Source organism: Lithobates pipiens, unplaced genomic scaffold (genome assembly GCF_037356315.1).
Source record: "Lithobates pipiens isolate NorthernLeopardFrog02 unplaced genomic scaffold, aLitPip1_a1.2 Scaffold_19, whole genome shotgun sequence".
In the NCBI taxonomy this organism is placed as follows: domain Eukaryota; kingdom Metazoa; phylum Chordata; class Amphibia; order Anura; family Ranidae; genus Lithobates; species Lithobates pipiens.
In genome coordinates, this window is record NW_027507764.1 from 176,748,387 (window position 1) to 176,775,378 (window position 26,992).

A 26,992-nucleotide genomic window follows, 5' to 3' on the forward strand; every position below is an offset into this window, starting at 1 on the left:
ATTAGTACAGACCCCCCTGGACAAACCACCCCTCCTCCATTAGGCTAACTTAAAACACCCAGACGGCAGCTGGAGAGGAGAGGACAGTGTGCAGCCATGCTGCCTGGATGGAGAACAGAGCATGTCAGGCTTGGGCAGCAGGCAGGAGTTACACACAGAGAGGTGAACTGGAACACATCAGGCACGGACTGCCCCCCCCCCCCCCCCCCCCCCCCAGCGACATCACTGTGCGGCTGCTCTCTCTGCACACAGAGACAGCCGCTCCGATCTCTGGCTATTTCGCTCTCCTCCTCTGACAGGAGGCGGGGGTTGGGCTTCGGCAGGAAACACAGCGGCGGTGGCGGTGACGGGCGGAGAGAGCCACCTATGGACAAGGAGAGGTGGAGGAGGAGGGAGGGGAGCACTCTGGCGCTTCAGTGCCCCCACCTCTGTGGCACCCGGATGCACTGCACCCTGTGCACACACCCAGGATCAGCCCTGGATACAGTATAGGGAGAAAGGGAGATATAGTGTATTATATAGAAGGGGAGATACAGTATATATATAGTATCTGACAAAAGTGAGTACACCCTTCACATTTTTGTAAATATTTTATTAAACCTTTTCATGTGACAACACTGAGGAAATTACACTTTGCTACAATGTAAAGTAGTGAGTGTACAGCTTGAATAACAGTGTAAATTTACTGTCCCCCCAAAATAACTCAACACACAGCCATTGATGTCTAAACTGCTGGCAACAAAAGTTAGTACACCCCATAAATGAAAATGTCCAAATTGGGCCAAATTAGCCACTTTCCCTCCCCGGTGTCATGTGACTTGTTAGTGTTAAGGTCTCAGGTGTGAATGGGGAGTGGGTGTGTTAAATTTGGTGTTATCGCTCTCACTCTCTCATTCTGGTCAGTGGAAGTTCAACATGGCACCTTATAGTAAAGAACTCTCTGAGGCTATAAGAAGATTGCCAAGACCCTGAAACTGAACTGAGACAACACAGTGGTTTAATAGGACAGGTTCCACTCAGAACAGGCCTTGCCATGGTCGACCAAAGAAGTTGAGTGCACGTGCTCAGCATCATATCCAGAGGTTGTCTTTGGGAAATAGACGCATGGGTGCTGCCAGCATTGCTGCAGAGGTTGAAGGGGTGGGAGGGTCAGCCTGCCAGTGCTTAGGCCATACCCCGCAGACACTGCATCAAATTGGTCTGCATGGCTATCACCCCAGAGGAAAGCCTCTTCTAAAGATGATGCACAAGAAAGCCCACAAACAGTTTGCTGAAGACAAGCAGACTAAGGACATGGAATACTGGAACCATGTCCTATGGCAGTGATGGCGAACCTTGGCACCCCAGATGTTTTGGAACTACATTTCCCATGATGCTCTTGCACTCTGCAGTGTAGTTGAGTATCATGGGAAATGTAGTTCCAAAACATCTGGGGTGCCAAGGTTCGCCATCACTGTCCTATGGTCTGATGAGACCAAGATAAATGTATTTGGTTTAGATGGTGTCAACCAGGTGAGGAGTACAAGGACAAGTGTGTCTTGCCTTCAGTCAAGCATGGTGGTGGGATTGTCATGGTTTGGGGTTGAATGAGTGCTGCTGGCACTGGGGAGCTACAGTTCATTGAGGGAACCATGAATGCCAACATGTACTGTGACATACTGAAGTAGAGTATGATCCCCTCCCTTTGGAGACTGGTTTGCAGGGCAGTATTCCAACAAGATGATCTCAAACACACCATCGAAGATATCCAGTGCCTTGCTAAAGAAGCCGAGGGTAAATGTGATGAACTGGCCAAGCATGTCTCCAGACCTAAACCCTATTGAGCATCTGCGGGGAATCTTCAAACGAGGGTGGAGGAGTTCAAAGTCTCTAACATCCACCAACTCTGTGATGTCATCATGGAGGAGTAGAAGAGGACTCCAGTGGCAACCTGTAAAGCTCTTGTGAACTCCATGCCCAAGAGGGTTAAGGCAGTGCTGGAAAATAATGGTGGCCACACAAAATATTTACACATTTTTCCCAATTTGGACATTTTCACTTAGGGGGAAAACTCACTTTTGTTGCCAGTGGTTTAGACATTAATGGCTGTGTGTTGAGTTATTTTGAGGGGACAGGAAATTGACACTGTTATAGAAGCTGTACACTCAATACTTTACATTCTTCGTCATGTGTCATGTCTTCAGTGTTGTCACGTGAAAAGATATAATAAAATATTTACAAAAATATGTAATCACTTTTGTGAGATACTGTATATGCTGTACATGTTTTTTCTTCCCCGATTAATTGGACAGTAGAGAGTCTATGGCCTCTGAACTTTTCACCTATCTTTTTCTCCACTTCGGTTAGCATTTCCTTGGCAGGAGGTCAAATGTGTTTCCATAAGATCCTGCACATGTTACATGCTTAAAACAAAGTTATTATAAATAGCGTCCAGGGGGGGTTGATTGGGGCTGGAGCCCTGAGTAGGTCCCCAAAAAGCCCCGAGTCTCGGGCATGCACAATTCTGTTATTAGCCCCGAGCATGAGCACCATCACCGAGTGGGGAGCGATCTGACCCCGAGCGCAGCCGAGCGACATAGCAGGTCACACCTTCTGGAGCCTGCAGCACCTATAATGGATGTCCCACTGGTCCAATGCGGGAATGTGGGATGTGTGACGTCCATCATAGGCGCTGCAGGCTCCAGAAGGCAGGAATTACAATGTGGCCGCTGCGTCACTGTGAGAATATCCCCACTCAGCAATCAGGCGGCTCTTCTCGCCTGTCCTGTCTACTACTCTACTGTGATGGGAGCGCCGCAGGAGGAGGTCAGGTCACCTGAAGTCTGGTCAGGTAGGTCAGTGTGGGTCAGTGTATGTCAGGTAGGTCAGTGTATGTTAGGTAGGTCAGTGTGTGTCAGGTTGGTCAGTCTATGTCAGATATGTCAGTGTGTGTCAAGTAGGTCAGTGTGTGTCAGTGTGGGTCAGTTTATGTCAGGTAGGTCAGTGCGTATCAGGTAGGTCAATGCGTCAGGTAGGTCAGTGTATGTTAGTTAGGTCAGTGTGTGTCCGGTAGGTCAGTGCGTGTCAGGTATGTCAGTTGTATCAAGTAGGTCAGTGTGGGTCAGTGTATGCCAGGTAGGTCAGTGTGTGTCAGGTAGGTCAGTGCATGTCAGTTAGGTCAGTGTGTTTCAGGTATGTCAGGTAGGTCAGTGTGTATCAGGTAGGTCAGTGTGGGTCAGTTTATGTCAGGTAGGTCAGTGCATTTCAGGTAGGTCAGTGCGTGTCAGGTAGATCAGTGTATGTCAGGTAGGTCAGTGTGGGTCAGGTAGGTCAGTGTGGGTCAGTGTATGACAGGTAGGTCAGTGTGTGTCGGATAGGTCAGTGCATGTCAGGTAGGTGCTAGAGAATAGGCAGGTCCGTAAATATTGGGGCATAAACACAATTCTAATCTTTTTGGCTCTATAAACCACCACAATGGATTTGAAATGAAACAAACAAAATGTGCTTTAACTGCAGAGTTTCAGCTTTAATTTGAGGCTATGTACATCCAAATCAGGTGAACGGTGTAGGAATTACAACAGTTTGTATATGTGCCTCCCACTTTTTAAGGGACCAAAAGTAATGGGACAATTGGCTGCTCAGCTGGTCCATGGCCAGGTGTGTGTTATTCCCTCATTATCCGATTTACAAGAGCAGATAAAAGGTCCAGACTCCAGAGTTAATTTCAAGTGTGCTATTTGCATTTGGAATCTGTTGCTGTCAACTATCAATATAAGATCCAAAGAGCTGTCACTATCAGTGAAGCAAGCCATCATTATGCTGAATAAATAAAACAAACCCATCAGAGAGATAGCAAAAACAATCGGTGTGGCCAAATCAACTGTTTGGAACATCCTTAAAAAGAAAGAACGCACAGTTGAGCTCAGCAGCACCAAAAGACCAGGAAGACCACGGAAAACAACTGTGGTGGATGACCGAAGAATTCTTTCCCTGGTGAAGAAAACACCCTTCACAACAGTTGGCCAGATCAAGAACACTCTCCGGGAGGTAGGTGTATGTGTGTCAAACTCAACAATCAAGAGAAGACTTCACCAGAGTGAATACAGAGGGTTCACCACAATATGTAAACTATTGGTGAGCCCCAAAAGCAGGAAGGCCAGATTAAAGTTTGCCAAACAACATCTAAAAAAGCATTCACAGTTCTGGAACAGCATCCTATGGACAGATGAGACCAAGATCAACTTGTACCAGAGTGATGGGAAGAGAAGAGTATGGAGAAGGAAAGGAACTACTCATGATCCAAAGTATACCACCTCATCAGTGAAGCATGGTGGTAGTGTCATGGCGTGGGCATGTATGGCTGCCAATGGAACTGGTTTTCTTGTATTTATTGATGATGTGACTGCTAACAAAAGCAGAAGGATGAATTCTGAAGTGTTTAGGGCAATATTATCTGCTCATATTCAGCAAAATGCTTCAGAACTCATTGGATGGCACTTCACAGTGCAGATGGACAATGACCCGAAAGCATACTGTGAAAGCAACCAAAGAGTTTTTTAAGGAAAAGAAGTGGAATATTATGCAATGGTCAAGTCAGTCACCTGACCTGAATCCGATTGAGCATGCATTTCACTTGCTGAAGACAAAACTGAAGGGAAAATGCCCCAATAACAAGCAGGAACTGAAGACAGTTTCAGTAGAGGCCTGGCAGAGCATCACCAGGGATGAAACCCAGCATCTGGTAATGTCTATGCCTTCCAGACTTCAGGCTGTAATTGACTGCAAAGGATTTGCAACCAAGTATTAAAAAGTGAAAGTTTGATAGATGATTATTAATCAGTCCCATTACTTTTGGTCCCTTAAAAAGTGGGAGGCACATATACAAACTGTTGTAATTCCTACATTGTTCACCTGACTTGGATGTAAATACCCTCAAACTAAAACTGAAAGTATGCTGTTGACATCTTGTTTGTTTAATTTCAAATCCATTGTGGTGGTGTATAGAGCCAAAAAGATTAGCATTGTGTCGATGTCCCAATATTTATGGACCTGACTGTAGTGGGAAAGGATGCCAAACCTTTCACCACATCTGCTATTCATGATCTCAAAGGGAAAATGAAACAGATGTTTGGTTATATTTGTTATATTCTGTCAGATCTAGTTGCTTTTAAAGACACAGTATGCCTGTGTACATTTTATTTAACTAAAGGTGATAGTCTTTAAAGAGAACCAGTCATTAACGCGTATTTGTCCTAATATGAGTCTCCACTAATAAATTGTAGTGCAGCCTCACATTTTAGAGATTACATGATTTTTTTAAATATAATTTCCCATGATCCATGTGTATCCGGGCCCCCGCAGTGCCTGCTAAGAACTGTGGTCTGTCTGTCACCCTGCCCAGCCCGGTATTCACCTCTCAAACACTCAGAGACATAGAACAGTTAATGCACTTGTTTTTTTTTTGTTTTATTGAGGGGATTGAACTTGGTTGGGGTAAGGAAAGTATGGGATGAACAGTAGAATTGGTAGAACTTGCACATCGCTTCCTCTCTAATCTTCACATGTTTCTCCTTCTGCACATCGCTTCCTCTCTAATCTTCAGGCACAGCTAGCACAAAGTGGTTAGGCCTGACACTGATTCAGACAGGCCTTAGCAATTTCCCTTTGCAGGCAGGGACTGTGGGCCCCTATAGTGTAGCAAAATAGAAAGTCTCTGGTGCTAGCTGCCCTACATGTGGCTACTGAGCCCAGTAACCCATCTTCAAGCCTCACCAGCCCTCCTGGCTGCAGCTGCCTCTCTCCACTGCCCTTTTCACCACAGTTCACACTTCTGAATCTACACCCATCTTAGACTGCAAGCTCCCAATCCTCTCAAGCATGCTTCCCCAGTCCTCCTGACTGTGCCTCACTCAGGGGCCCTCCTGGCTGCAACCAGTTGTCCTCCCTGGATTCTCTCAGCACTGCACTCTCCTGCTGTCCTCTCTTTTGATCTCTATGGTGCCTCCAATCTTGGACCTCTTCACGTGTTTTTGAAGTTGGTCCCGACTGAATCCGAGCCCAGGCCCAAGGTTACCCCCCTGCAGACTTGGGAGCTCCCTCAAAGGCCTCAGCACTCAAAGGCCTCAGCACTCTCTCACTCCAGCTCTTCTATCCAACAACTCCTCCCCAGCTGGGCTGATCCTGGGTATTTAAGGAGGCCTGCCCCCTGCCAATCCAGGTTGGGGATTGGTCAGGGCTCCCTAAAACACCCCAGGCATCTCCACCTCTCCTCCTCTTTTTCCAGAACTTTCCAGCAAACTCTAGAAAGAAGAGTGTGGTCTCAGATTATGCTGCCTGTGAGTCACCAGCTGCTATCCTGAGCCCCTCCAGCCCAAATCAGATCAAAACAATCAGGCCTGCCTAAATTTACCTATCCTACCAAATCCTATCTCTAGCATCTACCTACCTAAAGGGTGCTACAAGTGTGAAAGTGTCAAGCTGTAAGGCCATTAGTTCTGCTGCCTAAGCTCAGTGCTGATCACAGACAACCTTAGTCAGGATCAGGGCCAATGCTACCACTAGGCAAACTAGGTGGCTGCCTAGAGGCGAAGCACTGGAGGACATGTCCTGATGGAAACATCTGCTGCGTGCCTCTATGATAAGTGCTCTCTGCTGCAGCCGCATGCTTCCTCTAGCGACGGCTCCTATCACACTGATGCTTGGCAAAGGGGGTGGATTCAGGGGTGGAGCCAGGAGGGGCGGCAAAATTAGGTTTCACCTGGGATGTCAAAAATCCTGGCACCAGCCCTGGTCAAGATAATATAGAATTAAACAAAAAGTTTTAATAGCCATCCATACATGGATTGAAATTTGGATTGAAATGTGGCTGCTTCAGCAGGGACTGGCTGAATTTTGATGCCTGTATGAGCAAGCTAGTTGTACAGAAGTTGATGTACTGATCGATATAGCCTGCAGCAATGATCAGTATATTCCGACACATGGAAAGTCTCCCCACTGTCAGAATACAATAACTCAACAGGAAGGATTCTGGTCATTTTTTTAAATTCAGCCTGCTAGTTGATTGAGAAAAAAAATGAATAATGTATGAGCTGTCTTACCCTCCTTCAGCAGCCTGCAGAGAATGTAAGGAATGTGAAAGGATTCAAGTTTAAATGAATATGCATATCTATATTTAAAATCAGAAGAAGAAATTACCAACCATCAATTTAAAACAGGTGGCTCCATATTTTTCAGTATGAGGGCCATTTTGTATCTTTTACACATATTTGTGGACCAAAAAAAATCCCCGCCAGAATTTCCCTTACATCTGGGTGCCCATTAGATTTCCTTTTACACCGGGGTCCCCATCAGAGTCCCCCTTACAGGGTTTGGAAGTGGGTTGGAGGGGGTTGAGGGCCAGCTAAAACCTGCAGTGAGCTGGATGAGGTCCACAGGCTTTTAGGTGTTCATAGATGAATAGTTTATTTTGTTCAGCCAGTGGGCTGAGTGAAAGAAAATGCACAGACTGCTTCATACACACAAATGACATTGTATTCTGATAACGGGACCCAGGGACATCTTTAAAGCAGCACAAAAGGGGCAGCTGTCCTGGGCCCCATCATTGTTGTGGGGCTCAAAGCAGCTGCCTCAAACTACCCCAGTTTAAATTCCCTTGTTCCTTAAAGTTTTAGTCCCGTGCTGTGTCCCGATATCTCAGTGTAAAGTTACTGTTACTAATGCTGCCCAGATCTGCTCTATTGACTCACCTGCAGACCCGGTGTTTACATATAAATAACCCACATTGATATGTAAATAGTGTCAGCATTAATATGTAAAAAGCCACGAACTGGCGACATTAGTATATAAATAGAGGCGGCTTTCATATGTATAGCATTTCTCCCTGAGGTCATAGTCACCATCACCTCTGTTAAATGCTGCCCACTGGAGAGGTAAAGGGGCATGCTTGAAAGTCTTGCCTTCAGCTGCAGTCATTAAGCTCAACATCAGCCTGTTCTGCAAAGGTAAGCAAATTGGAGGTGACACCCTTTTTCAAAATAACATGACTGTGAATTTTGGTGCATGTGAATACGCACATCTCAGCAGATGGGTGAGGGTGTCATTAAAGTGGTTGTAAACCCTTACAAACCACTTTGACCTACAGGTAAGCCTAGATTAAGGCTTACCTGTAGGTCCAAGAAATATCTCCTAAACCTACACGGTTTAGGAAATATTTGCCAAAACAAAGGCACCGCTGTCCACGGAGCATGCGCCATAGACAGCGGCGCGCAGGCGCACTGAGCACGCCGCTGTCAACGGCGATATGCCACGAGTGGCGACTCCCATGCGCATGTGCGGGAGTGACGTCATCGCGGCTTCGTCGAATAACAGCGGTGGAGCAGCGAGACCCACCGAGAAGATGGATGCTCCGGACTACAGGGGACAGCGTTGACTTCGCTGGCTCCTGTGTCAGGTAAGTGACACATAATGGACTACTATGCGATGCATAGTAGTCCATTATGCTTTACCTTTGCAGGAAATCAAAGAGGAAGTAAACTCATCAGGGTTTAATTCCTCTTTAACAATTGATGGCACTCCTGTGTATCTGCTGAAGGGCAGCACCTTTCTCTGGTGTCAGGAAAGCGATTTTGCATGCATTTCTGACACACACAAATGTGGACACAGGCTACATTTCTCAGTTACATTGGTGGTCAGTGTAAATCTTCTCATTTCATTGGGGCTGGTGTACAATACTTTCACTGGTGGCCAGTGTGAAGGCACCCCTTACATTGGTGGTCAGTTTAAATTCCTCCTTACATTGGTTTTTACTGTGAATGCTCCTATTACATTAGTGGTCAATATAAATTCCCATTACATTAGTGGTCAGTATAAATCCCGTTACATTATGTCACAACAAGTACTTACCCAGGCCGAGATGCCAAAAGTGGTTAGCCCTTGCAACTACGCACACCCCATCCCCTGGAGGTGATACAGGGAGCAAGCGGCACGCAGAAGAACTGGCCACCAGCAGTTGTAGGTTCCTGAAGAAGCTGAGGAGCTGAGTAGTGGGTTATTGGGAATCAGGAACTAGCTCATGATCCTGTGCGTGATAGTAAGCAGTCCAGGAAGTAACAGGGAATCAGGTAACAGAATAGCAAGTTCATGAAGCAGGCCAAAGGTCAGATCCATGAAATCAGGCAAGAAAGTCCGTAAGGCAGGCCAAGGGTCAAATCCGAGTAATCAATCAAGAGAGTCTGTGAGGCAGGCCAAGGGTCAAATCCAGGTAATCAATCAGAGAGTCTGTAAGGCAGATCGAGAGAGGTCCGTTAAGCAAGCCGAGGGTCAATCGAGGATGAGAGCAACGTAGTCAGGAACGGTATGGGTCAAAAACAGGTAATCAGGCAAACAGCAGGTAACAGACACAAACGGAAAGCTGGCAACAAACCAGAAACCCGTTTGGACGCCAGAGCTGCCTAAAAAAGCCACACACTTGTGCGCTTTCGCTCACACTCGCGGGCCACTGCCCCCACACGTATACCATTGTGCACACGTGCGTGCACCTGAGCGCTAATCTGCCGCACAAGCGCGCAATAGCATGGCGAGCATGGGCGGCAAAGTCCTTCTCTGACACATTAGTGGTCAGTGTAAATCCCCATTGCATTGGTGTACAATGTAGAAACTCTTTGTTATATTGGTAACAGATAAAAAATCCAAACTTACATTGGTGGCCAGTGTAGAAATCCCTATTTATTGGTTGTTGATGTAAAATCCCCCATTACATTGGTTGTCAGTGTAACTTCTTTGTTACATTGGTGATCAGTGTACATTTTTCTTTTCATTGGTGGTAAGTGCAGAATTGCTCTTACACTGGTGGTTAGTTTAAATCCCCCTTTACACTGATGGTCAGTGTAAATCACCCCTAACATTGGTGGCCGGTGTAGAAGTGTCACCTTACATTGGTGGTCAGTGCTCGACAATGGTTGTCAGTGTAAATTCCCCCTTGCATAGAGGTCATTGTATATTTCCCCTTACACTGGTGGTTGGTGTAAATGCTCCTATTACATTGGTGTCATGGTAATCAATGGATCGACTTGTAACAGTCCGCCTGCCCATGCGTGGCTTGAATCTCAGCCGGTCCCTGCTAAGCTGGTCAATATTCGAACTGTCTATAGTAGGCTTTAATTTTTACAGTCCAGACAACTTTCAAATATAGTCTTAGTGACATTGGCACCGGGACCAATAAGGTGGGGGCTAGTATCCCTAGTAGGGACACAAGCTACAATAAAAATCTGTCAGATGGTCTAACCTTTCCCTACTCTAAAAAAATATATATTTTTTTTCTTTACATACATAACATTTCTCAACCTGTTAGGCATCATGGACAGTGCAATATGCTGTACACATACCAGTTGTACACTCACTATACACTATATATACACTATACAGTATAGACATTATGCACACTAAAGGTAGATTTGAGAATTTTCATGAGTATGGTTAAATTGTTCAAGTAAATTACTATTACATTTTTCCGTTTGTTGTCTGAAAATTACAAAAATAAATTATTCTGTGTGTGTGTATGTGTGTATTGTATATGACAGTGACAAGTTATCATCTGTGGAAGGCAGATTAAAAGTTCCATGTAACTAGGGAGGAAATGTTTCCTTATTTTGGCTGGAGTTTACCATCATCAGATAGTAAAAATGGAAAATCTGGGCTGTGAACCTTTTCAGATAAAACAGTCAAAATTTGGTTTAAGAAAAAAAAATATTTCCCTTTTAAAATGGCTCCTTTGGGGACTATTGAAATCGAGAGAAAACATTTCAAAGCATTATCTGAGAGATTACTGTCTGCCAAAACTTAGACCATTTTCTAATTTAAAACCAGTCTGGTTGTACTGTCTTATTGCATGACTTAATTTGGAGAGTGTTCATCTGTTCTCTTTAAAGCTGGCCATACATGGATCGAAATATGACCAGTCCAGCAGGAACCAGCTGAATTTCCACTTATCTATGGCCGTTCCTGTTTGTGAGAAGTTGATCTATCGATTGACTTCGCATGGATTGTCCTTTTAGAAAATTTCCATTCGATCAGCCCTTGCAGCTAATTGGCTGCTGCTCTGATCAGTGTATTCTGGGGAGTCCTGCTGTCAGAATACAATTACACATTGGAGAGGATTCCCACATCCATATCAAATGTGTGGATGTATTCATAGGGTCAGTTTTATCATTTAACCCGCCTTCCGTTCACTGACCTCCTCAGTGTAGAGAGACCTAGAAGTGCTTTCTTCCAAACACTTCCAGGCCACCGCAATAAAAATTCTAGAAAAGCTGGCAGGAGCAGATCAGAAATTTTCTCTACTTCTAATCTGCACTGGCCAGAGGAAGAGGAGGCATCAGGGACCTGGAAGACCCCTGATGTCTCCATAAGGAGTACCTACTGCTTACTAGTCCCCTTTTATCATTTTATTAAAATTTTGGTGAAAATACTACACTATGTGAATTTTTCTCTGTACTTTAACTTCCTCTATGGAGTCTATCTTGGCTTGGGAGATTGTGGAACCTTTCATGCAAGATTTTGGTATATATGGCCACTATGGTCCCCTTGTGGGATCAGAGAAGCTGATGAGGAGCTCATTAAATCTCTTGTTGTGGTTCCTTTTGGGAGCACTCCTTCTTCGATGGTGCACGCTATCGTCATTCCTTCACGGCAAAGAAAGAGGGACTATTCAAGTTTAGAAAATCAGAGCACCTTTTTGCAATATATATATATATATATATATATATATATATATATATATATATATATATTGATATATATATTGATATATATATATATATATATATATATATATATATATATATATATATATTGATATATTGTTAGGAAATAAGAGGATATATATATATATATATATATATATATATATATATATATATATATATATATTGAGTTCATAATTGGTTTAATGCACTTTTATTGTGTCTCTTATGTGATTTATTAACTTATACTTAGCACAAAAACAATACACTTTCTATTGTTTGTTTGAGGATATTTGTGTGTGTGTGTGTATACACAAATACACACATCTTAGATATCCCTACACATGCCAGAGGTAGAAAAATGTTTACCTAATGAGCTGTAACAGCTTTTAAACTACAGCTAGAGGCTTTTGTATGGCAGCTTAACAAGTACCAAATCCAGTTACTATGTGATGCACAAGCCTCATAGAGTAAACAAAATGTTTTTTTACGTTCCCTGACTTATCCTAAATCTCCTTCATTTTTGTCTCACAAGCTCCCCTTCCCAGACACTGTAGCTCACAGTGGGAGTGTTTTAAAAACAGAGGCAGTGATGTAATTTCAAAAAGCAGTGGGCATGACAGATTTTGGCCTGGTGCTGATTGGCAAGCTACAGCCTTGTGAAGCAGTGGTGACATTGGACAAGTATAAGTAAAGACATCTTTTTTATGCCACTGTAGTAAAGCAGGCACACCCTATGTGAGAGTGGCAACTCTGCTCTGATTTCAGGAGCACTGCAGCATTGTTGCCACACCATCACAGAAGACTGCATTAGGTGGAGTTCACTGACAGGATAAACTGTTTTTTTTGTGTAACTTTGCAGTGGGCCTTAGGCTACTTTCACACTTCAGCGTCCCCAGTTAGCGCTTAAGCGCCACTCGTTCTTGCGGTGCCTTTGTGGTGCTTTTCGACCGCTAGCAGGGCGCATTTACCTGTAAAAAAATATAAAAAGTCCAGTTTTGCAGCACTTTTCAGGTGCTTTGGAAGCGCTGCCCATTCATTTCAGCAGGGCGTTTTGGGGCGCTAAATACAGTGCTCCCAACCCGCCCCATAGATGCTGCTTGCAGGACTTTTCTTAACGTCCCGCAACGCACCACCCCAGTGTGAAAAGACTCACTGAGATGAATGGGAGACGGTTTTCAGACACCTTAGCGTGAAAGGGGTCTAAGAGAAAACTGCAAATAAAGCATATCCCACGCTAAAACTTTTTTTTGCCATGTGTATCTTGTTGGGGAGATTTCCTTTATCTCTTGTCCTGTAAACTTGTTAGGAAATGAGAGGATATGTTTCTGGTGTGAGGTATATCCCTTCTAAGCCCCTGTACACACGGTCTGAGATTTCGACAACCAAATCCGTCAGATTTTGTCCGTCGGATTTTGCCCGTTGGATCTTGTCCGAAACTGTTGCATACACACGGTCAGACTAAGTTGTCGAAAAATCCGATCATTCAGAACGTGATGACGTCATTTCTTTACGATGGGACTACGTTCAGGCTAGTAGCCAATAGCTTTGATGTAGGAATTTGATCTGAGCATGCGTGGCACTTGGTCCGATCAAAATTCTCTACACATGATCGGAGTATGTCCAATCGAACCAGTTGGTCGGAAAATATTTCCAACAAGTTGGAAAATTGGGTCCGACGGATATTCCGACGGAATCAGTCCGATGCATAACACACACAGTCGGATTATCCGACAACACGGTCCGATAGGACACATTCCGACGGATTCTCCGACCGTGTGTACAAGGGCTTAGGCTGTTGTCATAGGAACAATTTACCCCATTGAAATATGTCCCCTCTATTCCCATTTTGGTGGAAACTCCAAATATTGGATTTATCCTCACTTTCATTTCAGGTAATATTGATGAGCGATGGAATTAGAGAAAGTGAATCTCCCCTACAGAGACACAGAAATAAAAAGCTGACAGAGGGTAAAACCCCTCACCACTTTGTTCAATTCTAAAAAAAATTAACTGATTCAGCACATTTTTTTAATGGGAGGCTATAATTCTACTTTATGCGTTGTCTATATACAGTTATGGGGAATCTCCCTTTTTTGCAGTTTTCACAAATGCATGCAAGTTTGAGCTTAGAAATAGTTGTTTTTTATTAGCTCCACAGAGTTTCTTATTTTTATTTAACCCAGTTGAGATGGCTCTACTATACTTCTATTGCTTTTCTTCCATGCAGCTATTATGCTAGAAAATGCCAATATTTAGAAAATTCTAATATATGTGGCCGTTCCTTCAGAGCGCATGTGCCGATTACGTCATTGGCTGCTTATATAGTTAATATCTCCTAAATGGTGCATGTTTAGGAGATATTTACAGTACCTATTGGTAAGTCTTATTATAGGCTTACCTATAGGTACAAGTAAAAGATTGAAGTTTACAACTACTTTAAGTGTTAGTAAGCTACCACTCTATATTAACACACAGAAATTAGGCCAAGCAACTGGTTGTAGGGTAAATGGATGTATTAAAGCAATGCAATTAAAGAATGCATACATCATACAACAGGAAGATAAACAGACTTAAAGTCTGTACTTGATGGATGATCACTGGCCCTTAAACTGGCAATCAATAGAACTGTAGCAATGTGGAAAATAAAGGTATGCACACTGAAAAGGGCCCGAATAGCAGTTGGTTGTATGTGTTCCTGCTGTAGGGGTACCCCTGACTGTGTCTGAAAGTACCTGGCACCTAATTGCCCGCATTGGCTGGTTAAAGTTTGGGCCCTTCTGTAAGTGGTGCATTTGTAGCTGTCCCTTTTAAAAGTGTGCAGCAGATGGCTAGTGGGCTCTTATACAAAGGGGAGTCCCTCTTGCATTAACTGTGTCAGTACTGAGATAAGCTCAGATGCTCACCCCTCCTGGTACATAGACATCTGATCCAGATCAACTGGCGGTCTGCAGTCCTCTAAAATCAGGTCCCACAAGGCTCTGTCTCTTTGTTTGGATCTTCACAAGGCTCACCAGTCTCAGCAGCTCTGGTGTAGGCACTCGTGGCAGGGGGTCTCTCAGCTCTGGTCCCAAGGTACAGCAAGCGACCCCTCTGCGGCTCAGTCCTCAGGCTCTGGTGGATACAGCAAGAGCACTCAATCTCTGTACAAGCTCAGCAAAGACAACACACCAGAGCAGCTCAGGTTCCTCCCAGCAAAGACCCCTAAGTCTCCTGTCTCCTTTTTTCTCGGTGTGCAGGGATTTTGGATCCTGTAGTTCTTGGAGCTATTCATTTACAATACACAGTGCCCTTTAAGACTACAACTCCTATGATGCTCTGCTGCAGATCAAGTCTCCTTTTTTGATGATCGCATTGGCTCTAACTTCACTGCCCTCTTCACTGATATCCAGAGGGAGGGGGGGATAAAAGAACAAGCGGCAATTTTACACAGATCCTGCTCCTGTCTTTCAGTTGCAGCGGCAGTAGGGGTCAAGCACACACACACAAGTGCTCAGCTCTCTCCACACATGGATACCAGTGAGGGATAAGAAACCGCCCACAGACAGCAACATAGTAGAGAGAAGAGCCAACATCAACACCTGCAGCCTGCTCTCTCTCTCACTACTGGCAGCCAGTGGCTCCTGGCTGCACATGTACTTATTTACTGACCATGCAACACTAATAAAACCTACACATATTTTAGTTCCTTGTACAAAGAATAAGTAGGAAATATTTAATGTAGTAATAATTATAAGATATACATTATGCATTAAGCACAGTAAAACTTCACTCACATTTGTGTCCATTTCTCTGCATTTTACTATACTACATCTTTTCTGTAAGATGTTTTGTGTTCAGTTTATATCATATTTATTCACATACAGGGAGCTGCAGGAATTAAAGGTTCTAAAGGTTCTAAAGGAGGGCAAGGACTAACCGGACTTCCAGTAAGTTTTTTTCAGTACATGAAAATGTTATTTTTTCCATAATATGTGCCCCAAATACTAAAGTATATATATATATATATATATATATATATATATATATATGTACAGTGTATAAATGGAAGCATTATATAAACAGTGTTTGCTATTCCTATGTCTAGCTTGCTGCCTTCACTCATCACTATGATTTGTAATCAATCACATTTTAAACTTACAGATTTCCTTTTCATTTTCCATCTTTGCTTTTCATGTTACATATTATATTGCTGTTGGTGTGTGCAAAATCAAAATAATAATCTTTGTTTTATTATTGTTATGTATTTATTTTATTTTTTATTTTCATTTATTTTCAGGGTGCTTTTGGTACTACAGGTAGCACAGGAGATCCTGGGAATGCTGGAACCAAAGGGAAAAAGGTTACTTATTTCAAATTAACCATTTTTCACTGAACAAAACTGTGATTCAAACTTTACCTTATATCCCCAATTATGTTTTTCCTAAGTTAGATTATTTTATATATTTTTATTGTTTTTCACAAATTGTTCTGCTTATATGTGCCATCAAGTTTGGAAGAAACTCTGTGTTGCCAGGGGCAACAGCCAACAAAAGGCAGGGCAGATGCTAGAGCAGTGTAAGTAAGTCATGAGCAAACAGATGCATTCGGGGAGATTTACTAAAACTGATGCACACTGAATCTGGTGCAGTTTTGCATAGTAACCAATAAGCTTCTAATTTCAGCTTGTTCAATTAAGCTTTGGCAAACCTAGAAGTTGACTGGTTACTGTGCACAGCTGCACCAGATTCTGTGTGCACCAGTTTAGGCCGGGTTCACACCGCTGCGATGCGGGAACGCCGCGAATCCGCGGCGTTTTCCCGCATCGCACACCTCCCGCCGGCAGTTCACACTGCCCTATGCGGACGGCTGGGAGTGTCAATGTTATGTTAATGACACCCCCAGATCCGTCCGCATATCGCAGTGCGATCTGCCGACTCGCACAGGAATCGGATCGCGTGGTGTGAACCACCATGCGATCCGATTCTGTTGCGGACCAAAAAAAGGGTCCCGTGCGAGTTTGCTGCGGGAGCGCTGCGAATTCAGCCATACTATCTGTATGGCTGTACTCGCATCGCTACGGAGATCGGATGTGATTTGCGGTGCGAATCACATCCGGATCTCCCCCCGCAGCAGTGTGAATCCAGCCTAAGTAAGGCTGCTTTCACACTGAAGCGCTTTACAGGCACTATAGCGCTAAAAATAGTGCCTACAAATCATCTGTAAAGCACCTCTGCAGCGCTTTGCTGGAGCATCGACAATGCTGTCTATTGATTTTAATGGGCAGGAGTGCTTTTGGAGTGGTGTATAAACCACTCCTAAAGCGCCTCAAAGCCTGCAGAAATTTTTTTAGCATCCTGCCAGTGCACCTCAGGCTTTCACACTGGAGTGACAGAAAAGGTGCTTTACAGGCGCTTTGCGGGCACTTTTAACCCTTTTTTGCCCGAAAAGCGGCACTAAATGTAGCGTATTCCTTTTACAAAATGCACGCTTTTACTGTATATTTATATTTTACTATGTATGACTATTCTAACTTATCGCAATTTGTCTAAAATAAACTAATTGTATAAAAAAAAATGTTTTCCTTACTTTAGGGAATGAGGTGAAGCTATGCCGACTTCTGACAACCAATTATGTGCAAATACTGTGTATTTTTAAATTTTCCTGTTTGGGTATTTTTTCCAAAGTCAATTTTCACCACAATCACTAAGCTAAGCGTATAAACAGCCTTTAGTAAATCAACCCCGTTGAGTTCATTATGGTTCTTAGAATCCAGGAAAAATATCTATTTTTGCTTCAGTATACAGCAGTTTTGTATCCAAATCACTATTTCTGTGGCCTTATTTTAAAATTTGAAGCCTCCAGGATTGTAAGCATTCTGCTTTACCTGCATCATTTCTCCCATACACAAATTTACACAATTTACATGTTCAAAAATCCTTTTCCTTTGTCCAATTATTTGTCTTTCCAACATAATGGTTGTAGTTGTGCTATAGTTTTTAAATTACTCAGTATGTATCATAGACTCAGCTTTAGGATTTGTGAAATCTTTTATCATTGGCATATGCTGTAATACTTTGCAGTGACAACAGCATATAATTCCATGTGAGGTTTTAGCAGCCAGACATTTTTGCTCTTTGTATTTTTTCTCTTAAAGGGGCGTTCCGGCCTTTAAAAAAAAAAAAGAAGTCAGCAGCTACAAACACTGTAGCTGCTGACTTTTAATAGGGACACTTACCTGTCCAGCGAGCCCGCGATGTCAGCCTCCCCGAGGCCGATCCGTCCATACTAACTAAGGGAAACAGGCGGTGGAGTCTTGTGGCTTCACTGCCCGTTTCCTACAGCACATGCGCGAGCCGCGCAGCGCTTTGTGAATGGCCCCGTTGTTTCCTAGGGCACACACATATCCCAGAAGACAATGGGACAGCTCGCCAAGGAGGAGGAATTGAAGAAAATAAGAAGAGGCAGATTAGGAAGACTGCCTAGGAACAGGAGTTTCTGGTAATTAAAAAAATAATATTCAAATTTTATATTAACCACTTCTCGACCAGCGCACGACGATGTACGTCGACAGAATGGCACGGGCAGGCATATTGGCATACAGGTACGTCCAATATTCAATGCCGCCCTGCCATCGGGAGCGCGCCACCGGCGGCGCGCTCCCGCGCTGATCGGGACCCCTGTGAGTCCGGTCGCGGAACCCGCAGACTCGTTCGCCGCGGGCATCCCCGTGATCGTCTCACGTCTCACGGTGTAAACAACATTTCTCCATTCTGCCTAGCAACTAGTGACGCTGATCTCTGCTCCATGTGATTGGAGCAGAGATCAGTGTTCACTAAATGAAAGCCCAACCCCCCCACAGTTAGTAACACACCCCTAGGAACACTTAACCCCTACACTGCCACCCACTGGTTAACCCTTTCACTGCCAGTGTCATTTACACAGGAATCACTGCATTTATATAGCAGTGATTGCTGTATAAATGACAATGGTCCCAAAAATGTGTCAAAAATGTCCGATGGGTCCCCCACAATGTTGCAGTCACAATAAAAATCGCTGATCGCCGCCATTACTAGTAAAAAAAAAAATAATAAAAAATTATTAATAAAAATGCTATAAAACTATCCCTATTTTGTAAACACTATAACTTTTGCGCAAACCAATCAATAATCGCTTATTGCGATTTTTTTTACCAAAAATATGTAGAAGAATACGTATCGGCCTAAACTGAGGGAAAAAAATGTTTTTTTATATATTTTTGGGGGATATTTATTATAACAAAAAGTAAAAAATAATGCGTTTTTTTCAAAATTGTCGCTCTATTTTTGGTTATAGCGCAAAAAATAAAAACCGCAGGGGTGATCAAATACCACCAAAAGAAAGCTCTATTTGTGAGAAAAAAAGGACGTCAATTTTGTTTGGGAGCCACGTCGCACGACCGCGCAATTGTCAGTTAAAGCGACGCAGTGCCGAATCGCAAAAAGGGGTCTGGTCTTTGACCAGCAAATTGGTCCGGTCTGCAAGTGGTTAAATTAAATTTTTTATATAATTTCAAATTTTTTCAAATATTTTTTTAACAATATTAATGTATTTATTTTTTTAGGGTGGCCCTCCACTTTAATTTCAAAATGACTATGCACTAATATGGCACAGTTTACTTTGATTCTTTGATTGGTAATATTGATTAATCATTATTACTTATTTTATTTTGAATAGAGTAAGGGAAAGTTATAACCCCTGTCACTTTTTTGCCATCTGTGTCCCATTGGAAAAATTTCCCTTCACTTCCAATCCCATAGCCAAAACAGAAAGTAAGAGTAAAATTCCTCCTAATTGAGAGAATTGCTGATTGTCACCAGGGTCACCAGAACCAGTGTCCCCATAGGAAGATGTCCCCTCTACTCCTGTTCTGGGGACAACCCAAAATGTAGGATTTTTTTTTTACTTCACTTTCGATGAAAACAGTAAGCAGGACAAATAGAGAGGGTGAATCTCCCTAATGGGGACACAGACAGGATTAAAAACCTGGTATGTGCTCTAATCCCTCTCCACCCTATCCAAAACTAAAAAAAAGTTCCAAAAAAGTCCTCATCTTGTAAGAACATTGGTCAGTACTTGGACAGTATGCTACAAATGTGATATACAGCCTATTATTTGACTGTGCCAAGAATTTTTCAGTCATTCTGATTATTTTTTTTAATCCTTCGCCTTCTTATTTTTGGCATTATACAAAGCTGTTTTAATTTTAACTGAAGTAGTTCCATAGTACATTCATTTTTAAATTCTTTATTGGTCGAACAGTTAATTTATGTACTAATAAACTGTTCCCTTGGGGTGCCACTTTTAAGATAAATGGATGGTGGCTATCTCAAAAAATACATTAGTTGATGTTTTTCGGTACGATTTATTATAGCTATTATTAGTATTTGAAAAATCTGTCTGGTAGTGAATAAAACGTGTTTACTTTTTTGTTTGCATACATGCTGTGATGTAGCAATTGTTAAGGATGCAACAGAGTATTGTGAATAAAATGGATATTTACCCTGTAATTCTAAGAGCTCTAATATACTGAGTAAAGACATCCCATTTGTGTAAAAATGAGAAATGGAAAATATAAAAAGAATAAACGTAAATTATATCTTCCTCAACTGTAAATAATAATAAAAAGGGCAAAAAGTAAAAATATTTATAATAAGTAATGAGAAGATTTTTTCCATTTTGCGTCACATAAATATACACTCAATGGACACTTTATTAGGTACACCTGTTTAATTGCTTGGTAACACAAATTGCTAATCAGCCAATCACATGGCAGAACCTCAGTGCATTTAGGCATCTAGACATTGTGAAGACGGCTTGCTGAAGTTCAAACCGAGCATCAGAATGGGGAAGAAAGGGGATTTAAGTGACTTTGAACATGGCATGGTCGTTGATGGCAGACAGCTGGTCTGAGTATTTTAATCTACTGGGATTTTCATGAAAAACCATCATAGGGTTTACGGAGAATGGTCCAAAAAAGGGAAAATATCCAGTGAGCGGCCATTGTGTGGAGGAAAATGCCTTGTTGATGTCGGAGGTTAGAGGAGAATGTGCAGACTGGTTCAAATTGATAGAAACAGTAACTCAAGTAACCACTTGTTACAACCAAGGCATGCAGAATACCATCTCTGAATTCATAACACATCAAACCTTGAAGCAGCTGGACTACAGCAGCAGAAGGCCACACTGGGTGCCACACTTGCCAGCTAAGAACAGGAAACTGAGAATACAATTCGCACAGGCTCACCAAAATTGGACAATAGAAGATTGGAAAAGCAATGTCTGGTCTAAAGAGTCTCGATTTCAGCTGCAACATTTAGATGGTAGGGTCAGAATTTGGCGTAAACATGAAAGCGTGGCTCCATCCTGCCTTGTATCAAAGGTTTAGGCTGGTGGTGGTGTAATGGTGTGGGGAAAATTTTGTACAACACTTTGGGTGCCTTAGTACTAATTGGGCATTGTTTAAACGCCACGGCCTACCTGAGTATTGTTGCTGACCATGCCCATCCATTTATGACTACAGTGTACCCATCTTCTGATGGCTACTTTTAGCAGAATAATGCGCCATATCACGGAGCTCAAATCATCTCAAACTGGTTTCCTGAACATGGCAATGAGTTTGCTGTACTTCAATGGCCTCCACAGTCACCAGATCTCAATCCAATAGAGCAGTGGTCATCAACCCTGTCCTCAGTGCCCACTAACAGGCCAGGTTTGCAAGATAACTGAAATACACCACAGGCAATATAATTTGCTGCGTGATGTCATTATGTCAAAGTGGACCAAAACCTCTGAGGAATGTTTTCAACACCTTGCTGAATCTATGTCATGAAGAATAATGGCAGTTCTGAAGGCAAAAGAGGGTCCAACCTAGTACTAGTAAGGTGTACCTAATAAAGTGTACAGTATATACTGTATATATGTAATTATGAGTTGGCAAGCAAAAGAAGGGATGGACAAAAACAATGCATGTGAAAAGTGAAGTGAAAGCATATGAAACAATTAAATATATTATTTTTTGTGTTAATTGGTTTTTGTAGATACAGTTTTCCTGATTTATATGAATGGATTATTTAGCCACTGGCTTTTTAATAAAGGAGGAATGCAGGATTACTACAGCCAATAATACAATGACATTTTTTTTAGGCATCTAGGGGAGACTTGGTGGTAGAGCATGTGCCCCAAACGTAAATATATGGGCTCCACCTGCAAGCATATGCTAATAAGGAAGAGAGCCATGGAATTATATCATTAGACACTGAAGCATGTAATGTGCATGATGTCCTCATTGCTGGTGCCAGTGAAGATGTACATCAAAGGCTATATAATTTTGGCCTTCTGACAGACAAGTGGCCATATTCATTGTATACTGTACAAAAACATTGAGCATACAGTATGTTTCTTGACAGAACTCAAAAAGTAGTGAAACATGTAGGGATTTTATAGTGGCGACAGACATTTTTCTTTAGTTAGGAAATTATCTGAAATAAGAAAAAAAAAGTAATGAGAGAATCTAAAAAATGATAATTAGCTCGGATAAATAGAGACTGTAAAGTTATATAGAAGAAAAGCTAATCAAGAAAAGTAATGGCGAAAGAATAAGGAAATTACGAAATAGTGATAAACAGAGATGGAAGGTTATAAAGTTCCTGTGAGCTATTAGTAACAGAAGGAAATTGCTAGTTTCATGAGAATTTATGAAGGAGATCAAAAGTAGGGAATAGATAATGATTTCTCACTAAACAGAAGATAATTGCACAAAAAAATAATTGGTTGGGAAAAGAGTTTACGGAACAAATTGATAAGCTAGAATGTATTAAACTCTTTTGGGGTAACCATGCAAAACAGTAATGTATGTCAAAAACCATTATGCCTTATATTAATTAATATAAAACTTTTTTTTTGGGCAGGGAGAACCTGGAGATCCTGGTGAAAAAGGAAGCACTGGAACAAGCGGACAAAGGGGACTTGTGGTTAGAGATAATAATAAATATGTATTTATTTAAATAAAAGTATTTGCAGACAGAGGTTCTAACCAATTTCTCCAAAAAAAGGTGATTTTAATGTTCGGAAGGAAATTTCTTTATTGGGTGCGCAGACATCAACAAAACTTTACAGATGTTTTAAACACTCTCCACTGTGTCCAAGACTACAAACACATGATATTGTCCATCATTTGACATTTCCAGAAGTGTCACATTTCTGAGTCCCCCAACTCTCCCCTGTAGTTTTCATTGCTAATCTATATGTCACCAAAAGACACGGAAGGGACTTATGGACCTGCAGATGGAACCACAGAGTGAACTGGGGCTACTTACCCAAAACACTCTAAAGCGGGGGTCAGTAACCTGTAGATCGTGCTCTACCAGTAGATCCCAGCCAGGTGACTGGTAGAGCGCAGTCTGGACTTGCTGACGCTCCATCCCAGAGCATCAAACAGAATGAATTGCAGAGGAACTACTTGTAAACTTGGAGGTATAGTAGAGAACAAGAACCACATAAGCCAATGCCTCCTCTGTAGTGCTGGCTCCTGTCTCATGCGGAGTGATACCAACTGCACTCCACCTCTTATGCCAGGTAGCGGTCTCCGGAGTGGTGCCAGCAGGAAAAAAGAAATCTTCAGGTCAGTGTAAAGCAATACACTGGACATAATAGTATAGGGCTACAGTTGACCTGCGGGTTTGTTGCAGTTAACCATAGACTTCTATTATATCCTCCCGGTTTGGTGCACTTTCTGAATGCAGGAGTTTTAGTGCACTTTCAGAAAACACCACACCACACCTGCAAGATATAATAGAAATCTATGGCAAAGTGCAGATAGCTGAAGATAGTTGCAAATGCGCTGTACCTGTGGTGCAGGTAAAGCGCAGAACACCTGTGTCAAAGCAGCATAATAGGGGGCTCAGAACAGTAAGGGTTCATTTACATTTGCATTTTATGGGTGTAAAACCCCTTAGTTAAGGCATGTTTTTACCAACCCCGCCTCAACCTCCCCCCCTTTAGCTGCAGCGACCAGGGTGTACACATGTTGCAGCTGCAGCAAGGGTGATATGCCCTGTCATGGTTCGTGTGTAAAGCACCTGCCAAGCATGAACCATTCAAGTGAATTAGGCCACCCTGCAACCTTGTGCAGTACAACAAACAAGGGGTTAAAGCAGGCAGCATTGTGTTGGCTTCTCGCCACCTGCTTTAACCCCCTGGACACAGCAGAAGCATGAAATTGCAGGGTGCTGGCATGGTGGCCCCATTTACTTGAATGTGTTGCGATTGGCAAGTGGTAGCACCCACCAAAATCAACAGGGGGTTTAATTCTTGCTGTGGTATGTGTACACATATGGCTGCTGCCTCAGCAGCTAGAGGGGGTAAGCATTGGGGCACTAAACTCAACCGCACTCACTTTGTGTGTAAACAAGCCTTAAGGGTGCCGCTGCTGAATGCAAAGATTTTCTACAAAGCTTAGCTCCTTGAAGCAGAAGAGTTTAGTGAGATAAAGTGGGTGATTTACATTCAATTGTGTGGATACTTACTTCAGTTATCCAGTCTTGAAAAGAAAATGCATGTTTACTTTTTCACCTGCACGTTATTGGGTATGGAAAGTGAACAGGAATTTGCTTTTTATTATTAGTGAACACATTAAGTGAATATGTTCATACATTTTATTTTGTGAAAAATATCAACTTCTTTTATAATTCAGCCCATGTATATCAGACACACAGTAGGTGCATGGCCTACTTGTAGACTTGCATTGTGAAAAGGAGCAGTAAAGCACAACCATTTTGTAACCCTGCAAAACAAAATAAAGATAGCCTGTTTCTGTAATGGGCATATATTGCCTATTTATATATATATATATATATATATATATATATATATATATATATATATATATATATATATATATATATATATGAATATATATATATATGAATATACATAGAAAAATGTTTTGAAATATTATTAAACAAAAATTAAATAATTTACTTTAATCTGTTTCCTTTACATGTACATGTACAGTGTATCTAAAAATCAAAAAAAAACTATACATTTTTATTAACCATCAGGAATAGTCTATATATATAAATATCTGGGTTCCTCAAAATGTTTTAATGAAATTTTTTGCATGTTTTAAAAGGGAGAAGATGGACAGTCTGGCATTGGAAAAACTGGCCAAAAAGGAGCAACGGTGAATACCATAAAATAATAACTGATTTAACTTAAATCTTGTGCTATTTATTTTGCGGTAAAAACAAACAGGGAAAATATACATACTGTATGGAGAGGTGATTAATGCAAGCTACGATATCTCCTGGAGTCAATTCATGTGTTCAATAATGATCTCTTTGAGCTGCGGGCAACTATGGTGGCCATTGTGTTAGTGGGCTAGCAGTGTCCTCTGGATAGCAGACCCCCCTTATTCCCTCTATTTAAAAATTCTCCCCAGATATAAGATCCATTTCACCCCCTTACATTCATAAGCTTCTCTCTGCCTCCTCTGTAGGCTTAGGCCGCGTACACACGGGCGGATTGTCTGTCCAACTTAGTCCGCTGAACCGTGTTTCAGCGGACAATCCGCCCGTGTGTACGCGGCCTTAGGCATTCAGATATCTTTTTTAGGAAGCAAATCTGGAGTCCAGAAGCATAGCTGCTTAGGATAGTGATTTTACAATGTGATCCAGGCTCTCCAGGCTCTGTCGCCTCTGGCTTCTCTCTTCCACTCAGCAGTGGATCCCTTCCTTGGGCACAGCAAAGTACATGGGAGCAGGGGATAATGATGGATCATTGCATGCTGGAGGTGTTGAAGGGTAGATAAAGGAAGCAGTCCTGTTCCAGGTAGTGGGAGAACTGTTTCCTGATCAGCCAGACTGAACTAACTGCCAGACTGCAGCTAGAGTGAACCATAATGCTTAGTAGCTTCTACGAAAACGTAGCTTGTAGTAGAGGACCAGTGTCAGAAGATGCAAGTACAAAGTTCTGGAAAATTCCAGTACATAAAAAAGACCCGGGTACAACTATGTATTCAATTATTGCAACTAGTCATGATGTTAGCTCATTTTTATTTGGAACATTTTTCGTTTTATCTTATACCGTAATAAAATCTGTTTATATTTTACTGTAATCAGTTTGAATACCTAAAAGAAGAACTGTATCTGGTAAATGTCCTACTTAGATAAAGAATCTTTATTCATTGTTATCCTTAGGGTGTTCGTGGATTTCCAGGACTCAATGGAGTAAAGGTATTTATGTTCATTTTTAGTTTAATAAATGATAAAGTTGATGAAAAAATGGAGGAGGAGGGGGGGGGGGGGGGACAAGAGATGCAGGGAATATTCAGAAACATAGGAGAATTCTGTGATTGTAATGTTCAAATTTCAATTTATGTATTAATAACGAACAGGTAAAGAGTAAGAAAGACTTAGGTGAAATACAACTGCAGGTGTGCATATAATGGTAGAATGTTATAAATGTAATCTACAGAGCCTAACCAGATGTACTCAAAGGAGCACATTACAGCAGGGATAGAGCACATTACAGCAGGGATAGAGCCCATTTTTATGCTCTCCTACATGTCCATAAGGTGCAAGATGTTTCAGCATCGTTGCTGCCCTCTGCTACCAAGGTTTTTAATGACATAGTATTATTGACTATCTGGAACCACTCCAAAATAAGTGGAGGAGAGCTTGACTTCCAGTGACAGAATATGGCCACATGTGTCGCCAAAATGCAATGTCTTTATATGCCTTTTTTGATTTTGGAAATGGAACCAGAAATCACTGATTTTTCCTGGAAAGACGAAGACAACGATCATTTACAATAATTTTATATAAAACATTTTCTCCATTCTTCAGATGAAAAAGATTTATTCAAGTTTTATTCCAATTTAGAGAGGAAGGAGGGTCTCTCTCTGAATGTCCCTTCTCTCAGTACACAGTATAATTGGGACACTGTATGATTGTGGGCAGAAGATCATGTTGTTAGCAAGTTATCAATTTATGTTCATTTTGTGTATGCAACCTGGTTAGCAGTTCTTTCATGTTTATAATGGCACTGCACGTCAAATAAACTGTTTGCAGATGTTGTTCTATGTATGCCATATTCTTACAGCATACTTTTTTTTTACACCTCAGGTTTTTATAGAGACAAAAAGATTCAGCCATAGAGTTAAACTAAGCCAATAATATAAATACACAGATGAAATACACATGTGAGCAGTTTTACATACCATGCAGGCTACATAGTCATAATACCTATTCCCCGTT

At 41.9% G+C, this 26,992-nt stretch overlaps 1 protein-coding gene across 1 annotated transcript in view; it reads left to right on the forward strand.

Moving 5' to 3' along the window:
* Positions 1-26,992, forward strand: part of LOC143996451 (collagen alpha-6(VI) chain-like) — a 357,097-nt gene that overhangs the window by 292,140 nt on the left and 37,965 nt on the right. Inside the window, exons 25-29 of the mRNA XM_077491501.1 lie at positions 15,584-15,646; positions 15,997-16,059; positions 22,646-22,708; positions 24,868-24,918; positions 25,934-25,969. Of these exons, the coding sequence (XP_077347627.1) occupies positions 15,584-15,646; positions 15,997-16,059; positions 22,646-22,708; positions 24,868-24,918; positions 25,934-25,969 (276 nt within the window). The remainder of the gene's footprint in view (positions 1-15,583; positions 15,647-15,996; positions 16,060-22,645; positions 22,709-24,867; positions 24,919-25,933; positions 25,970-26,992) is intronic.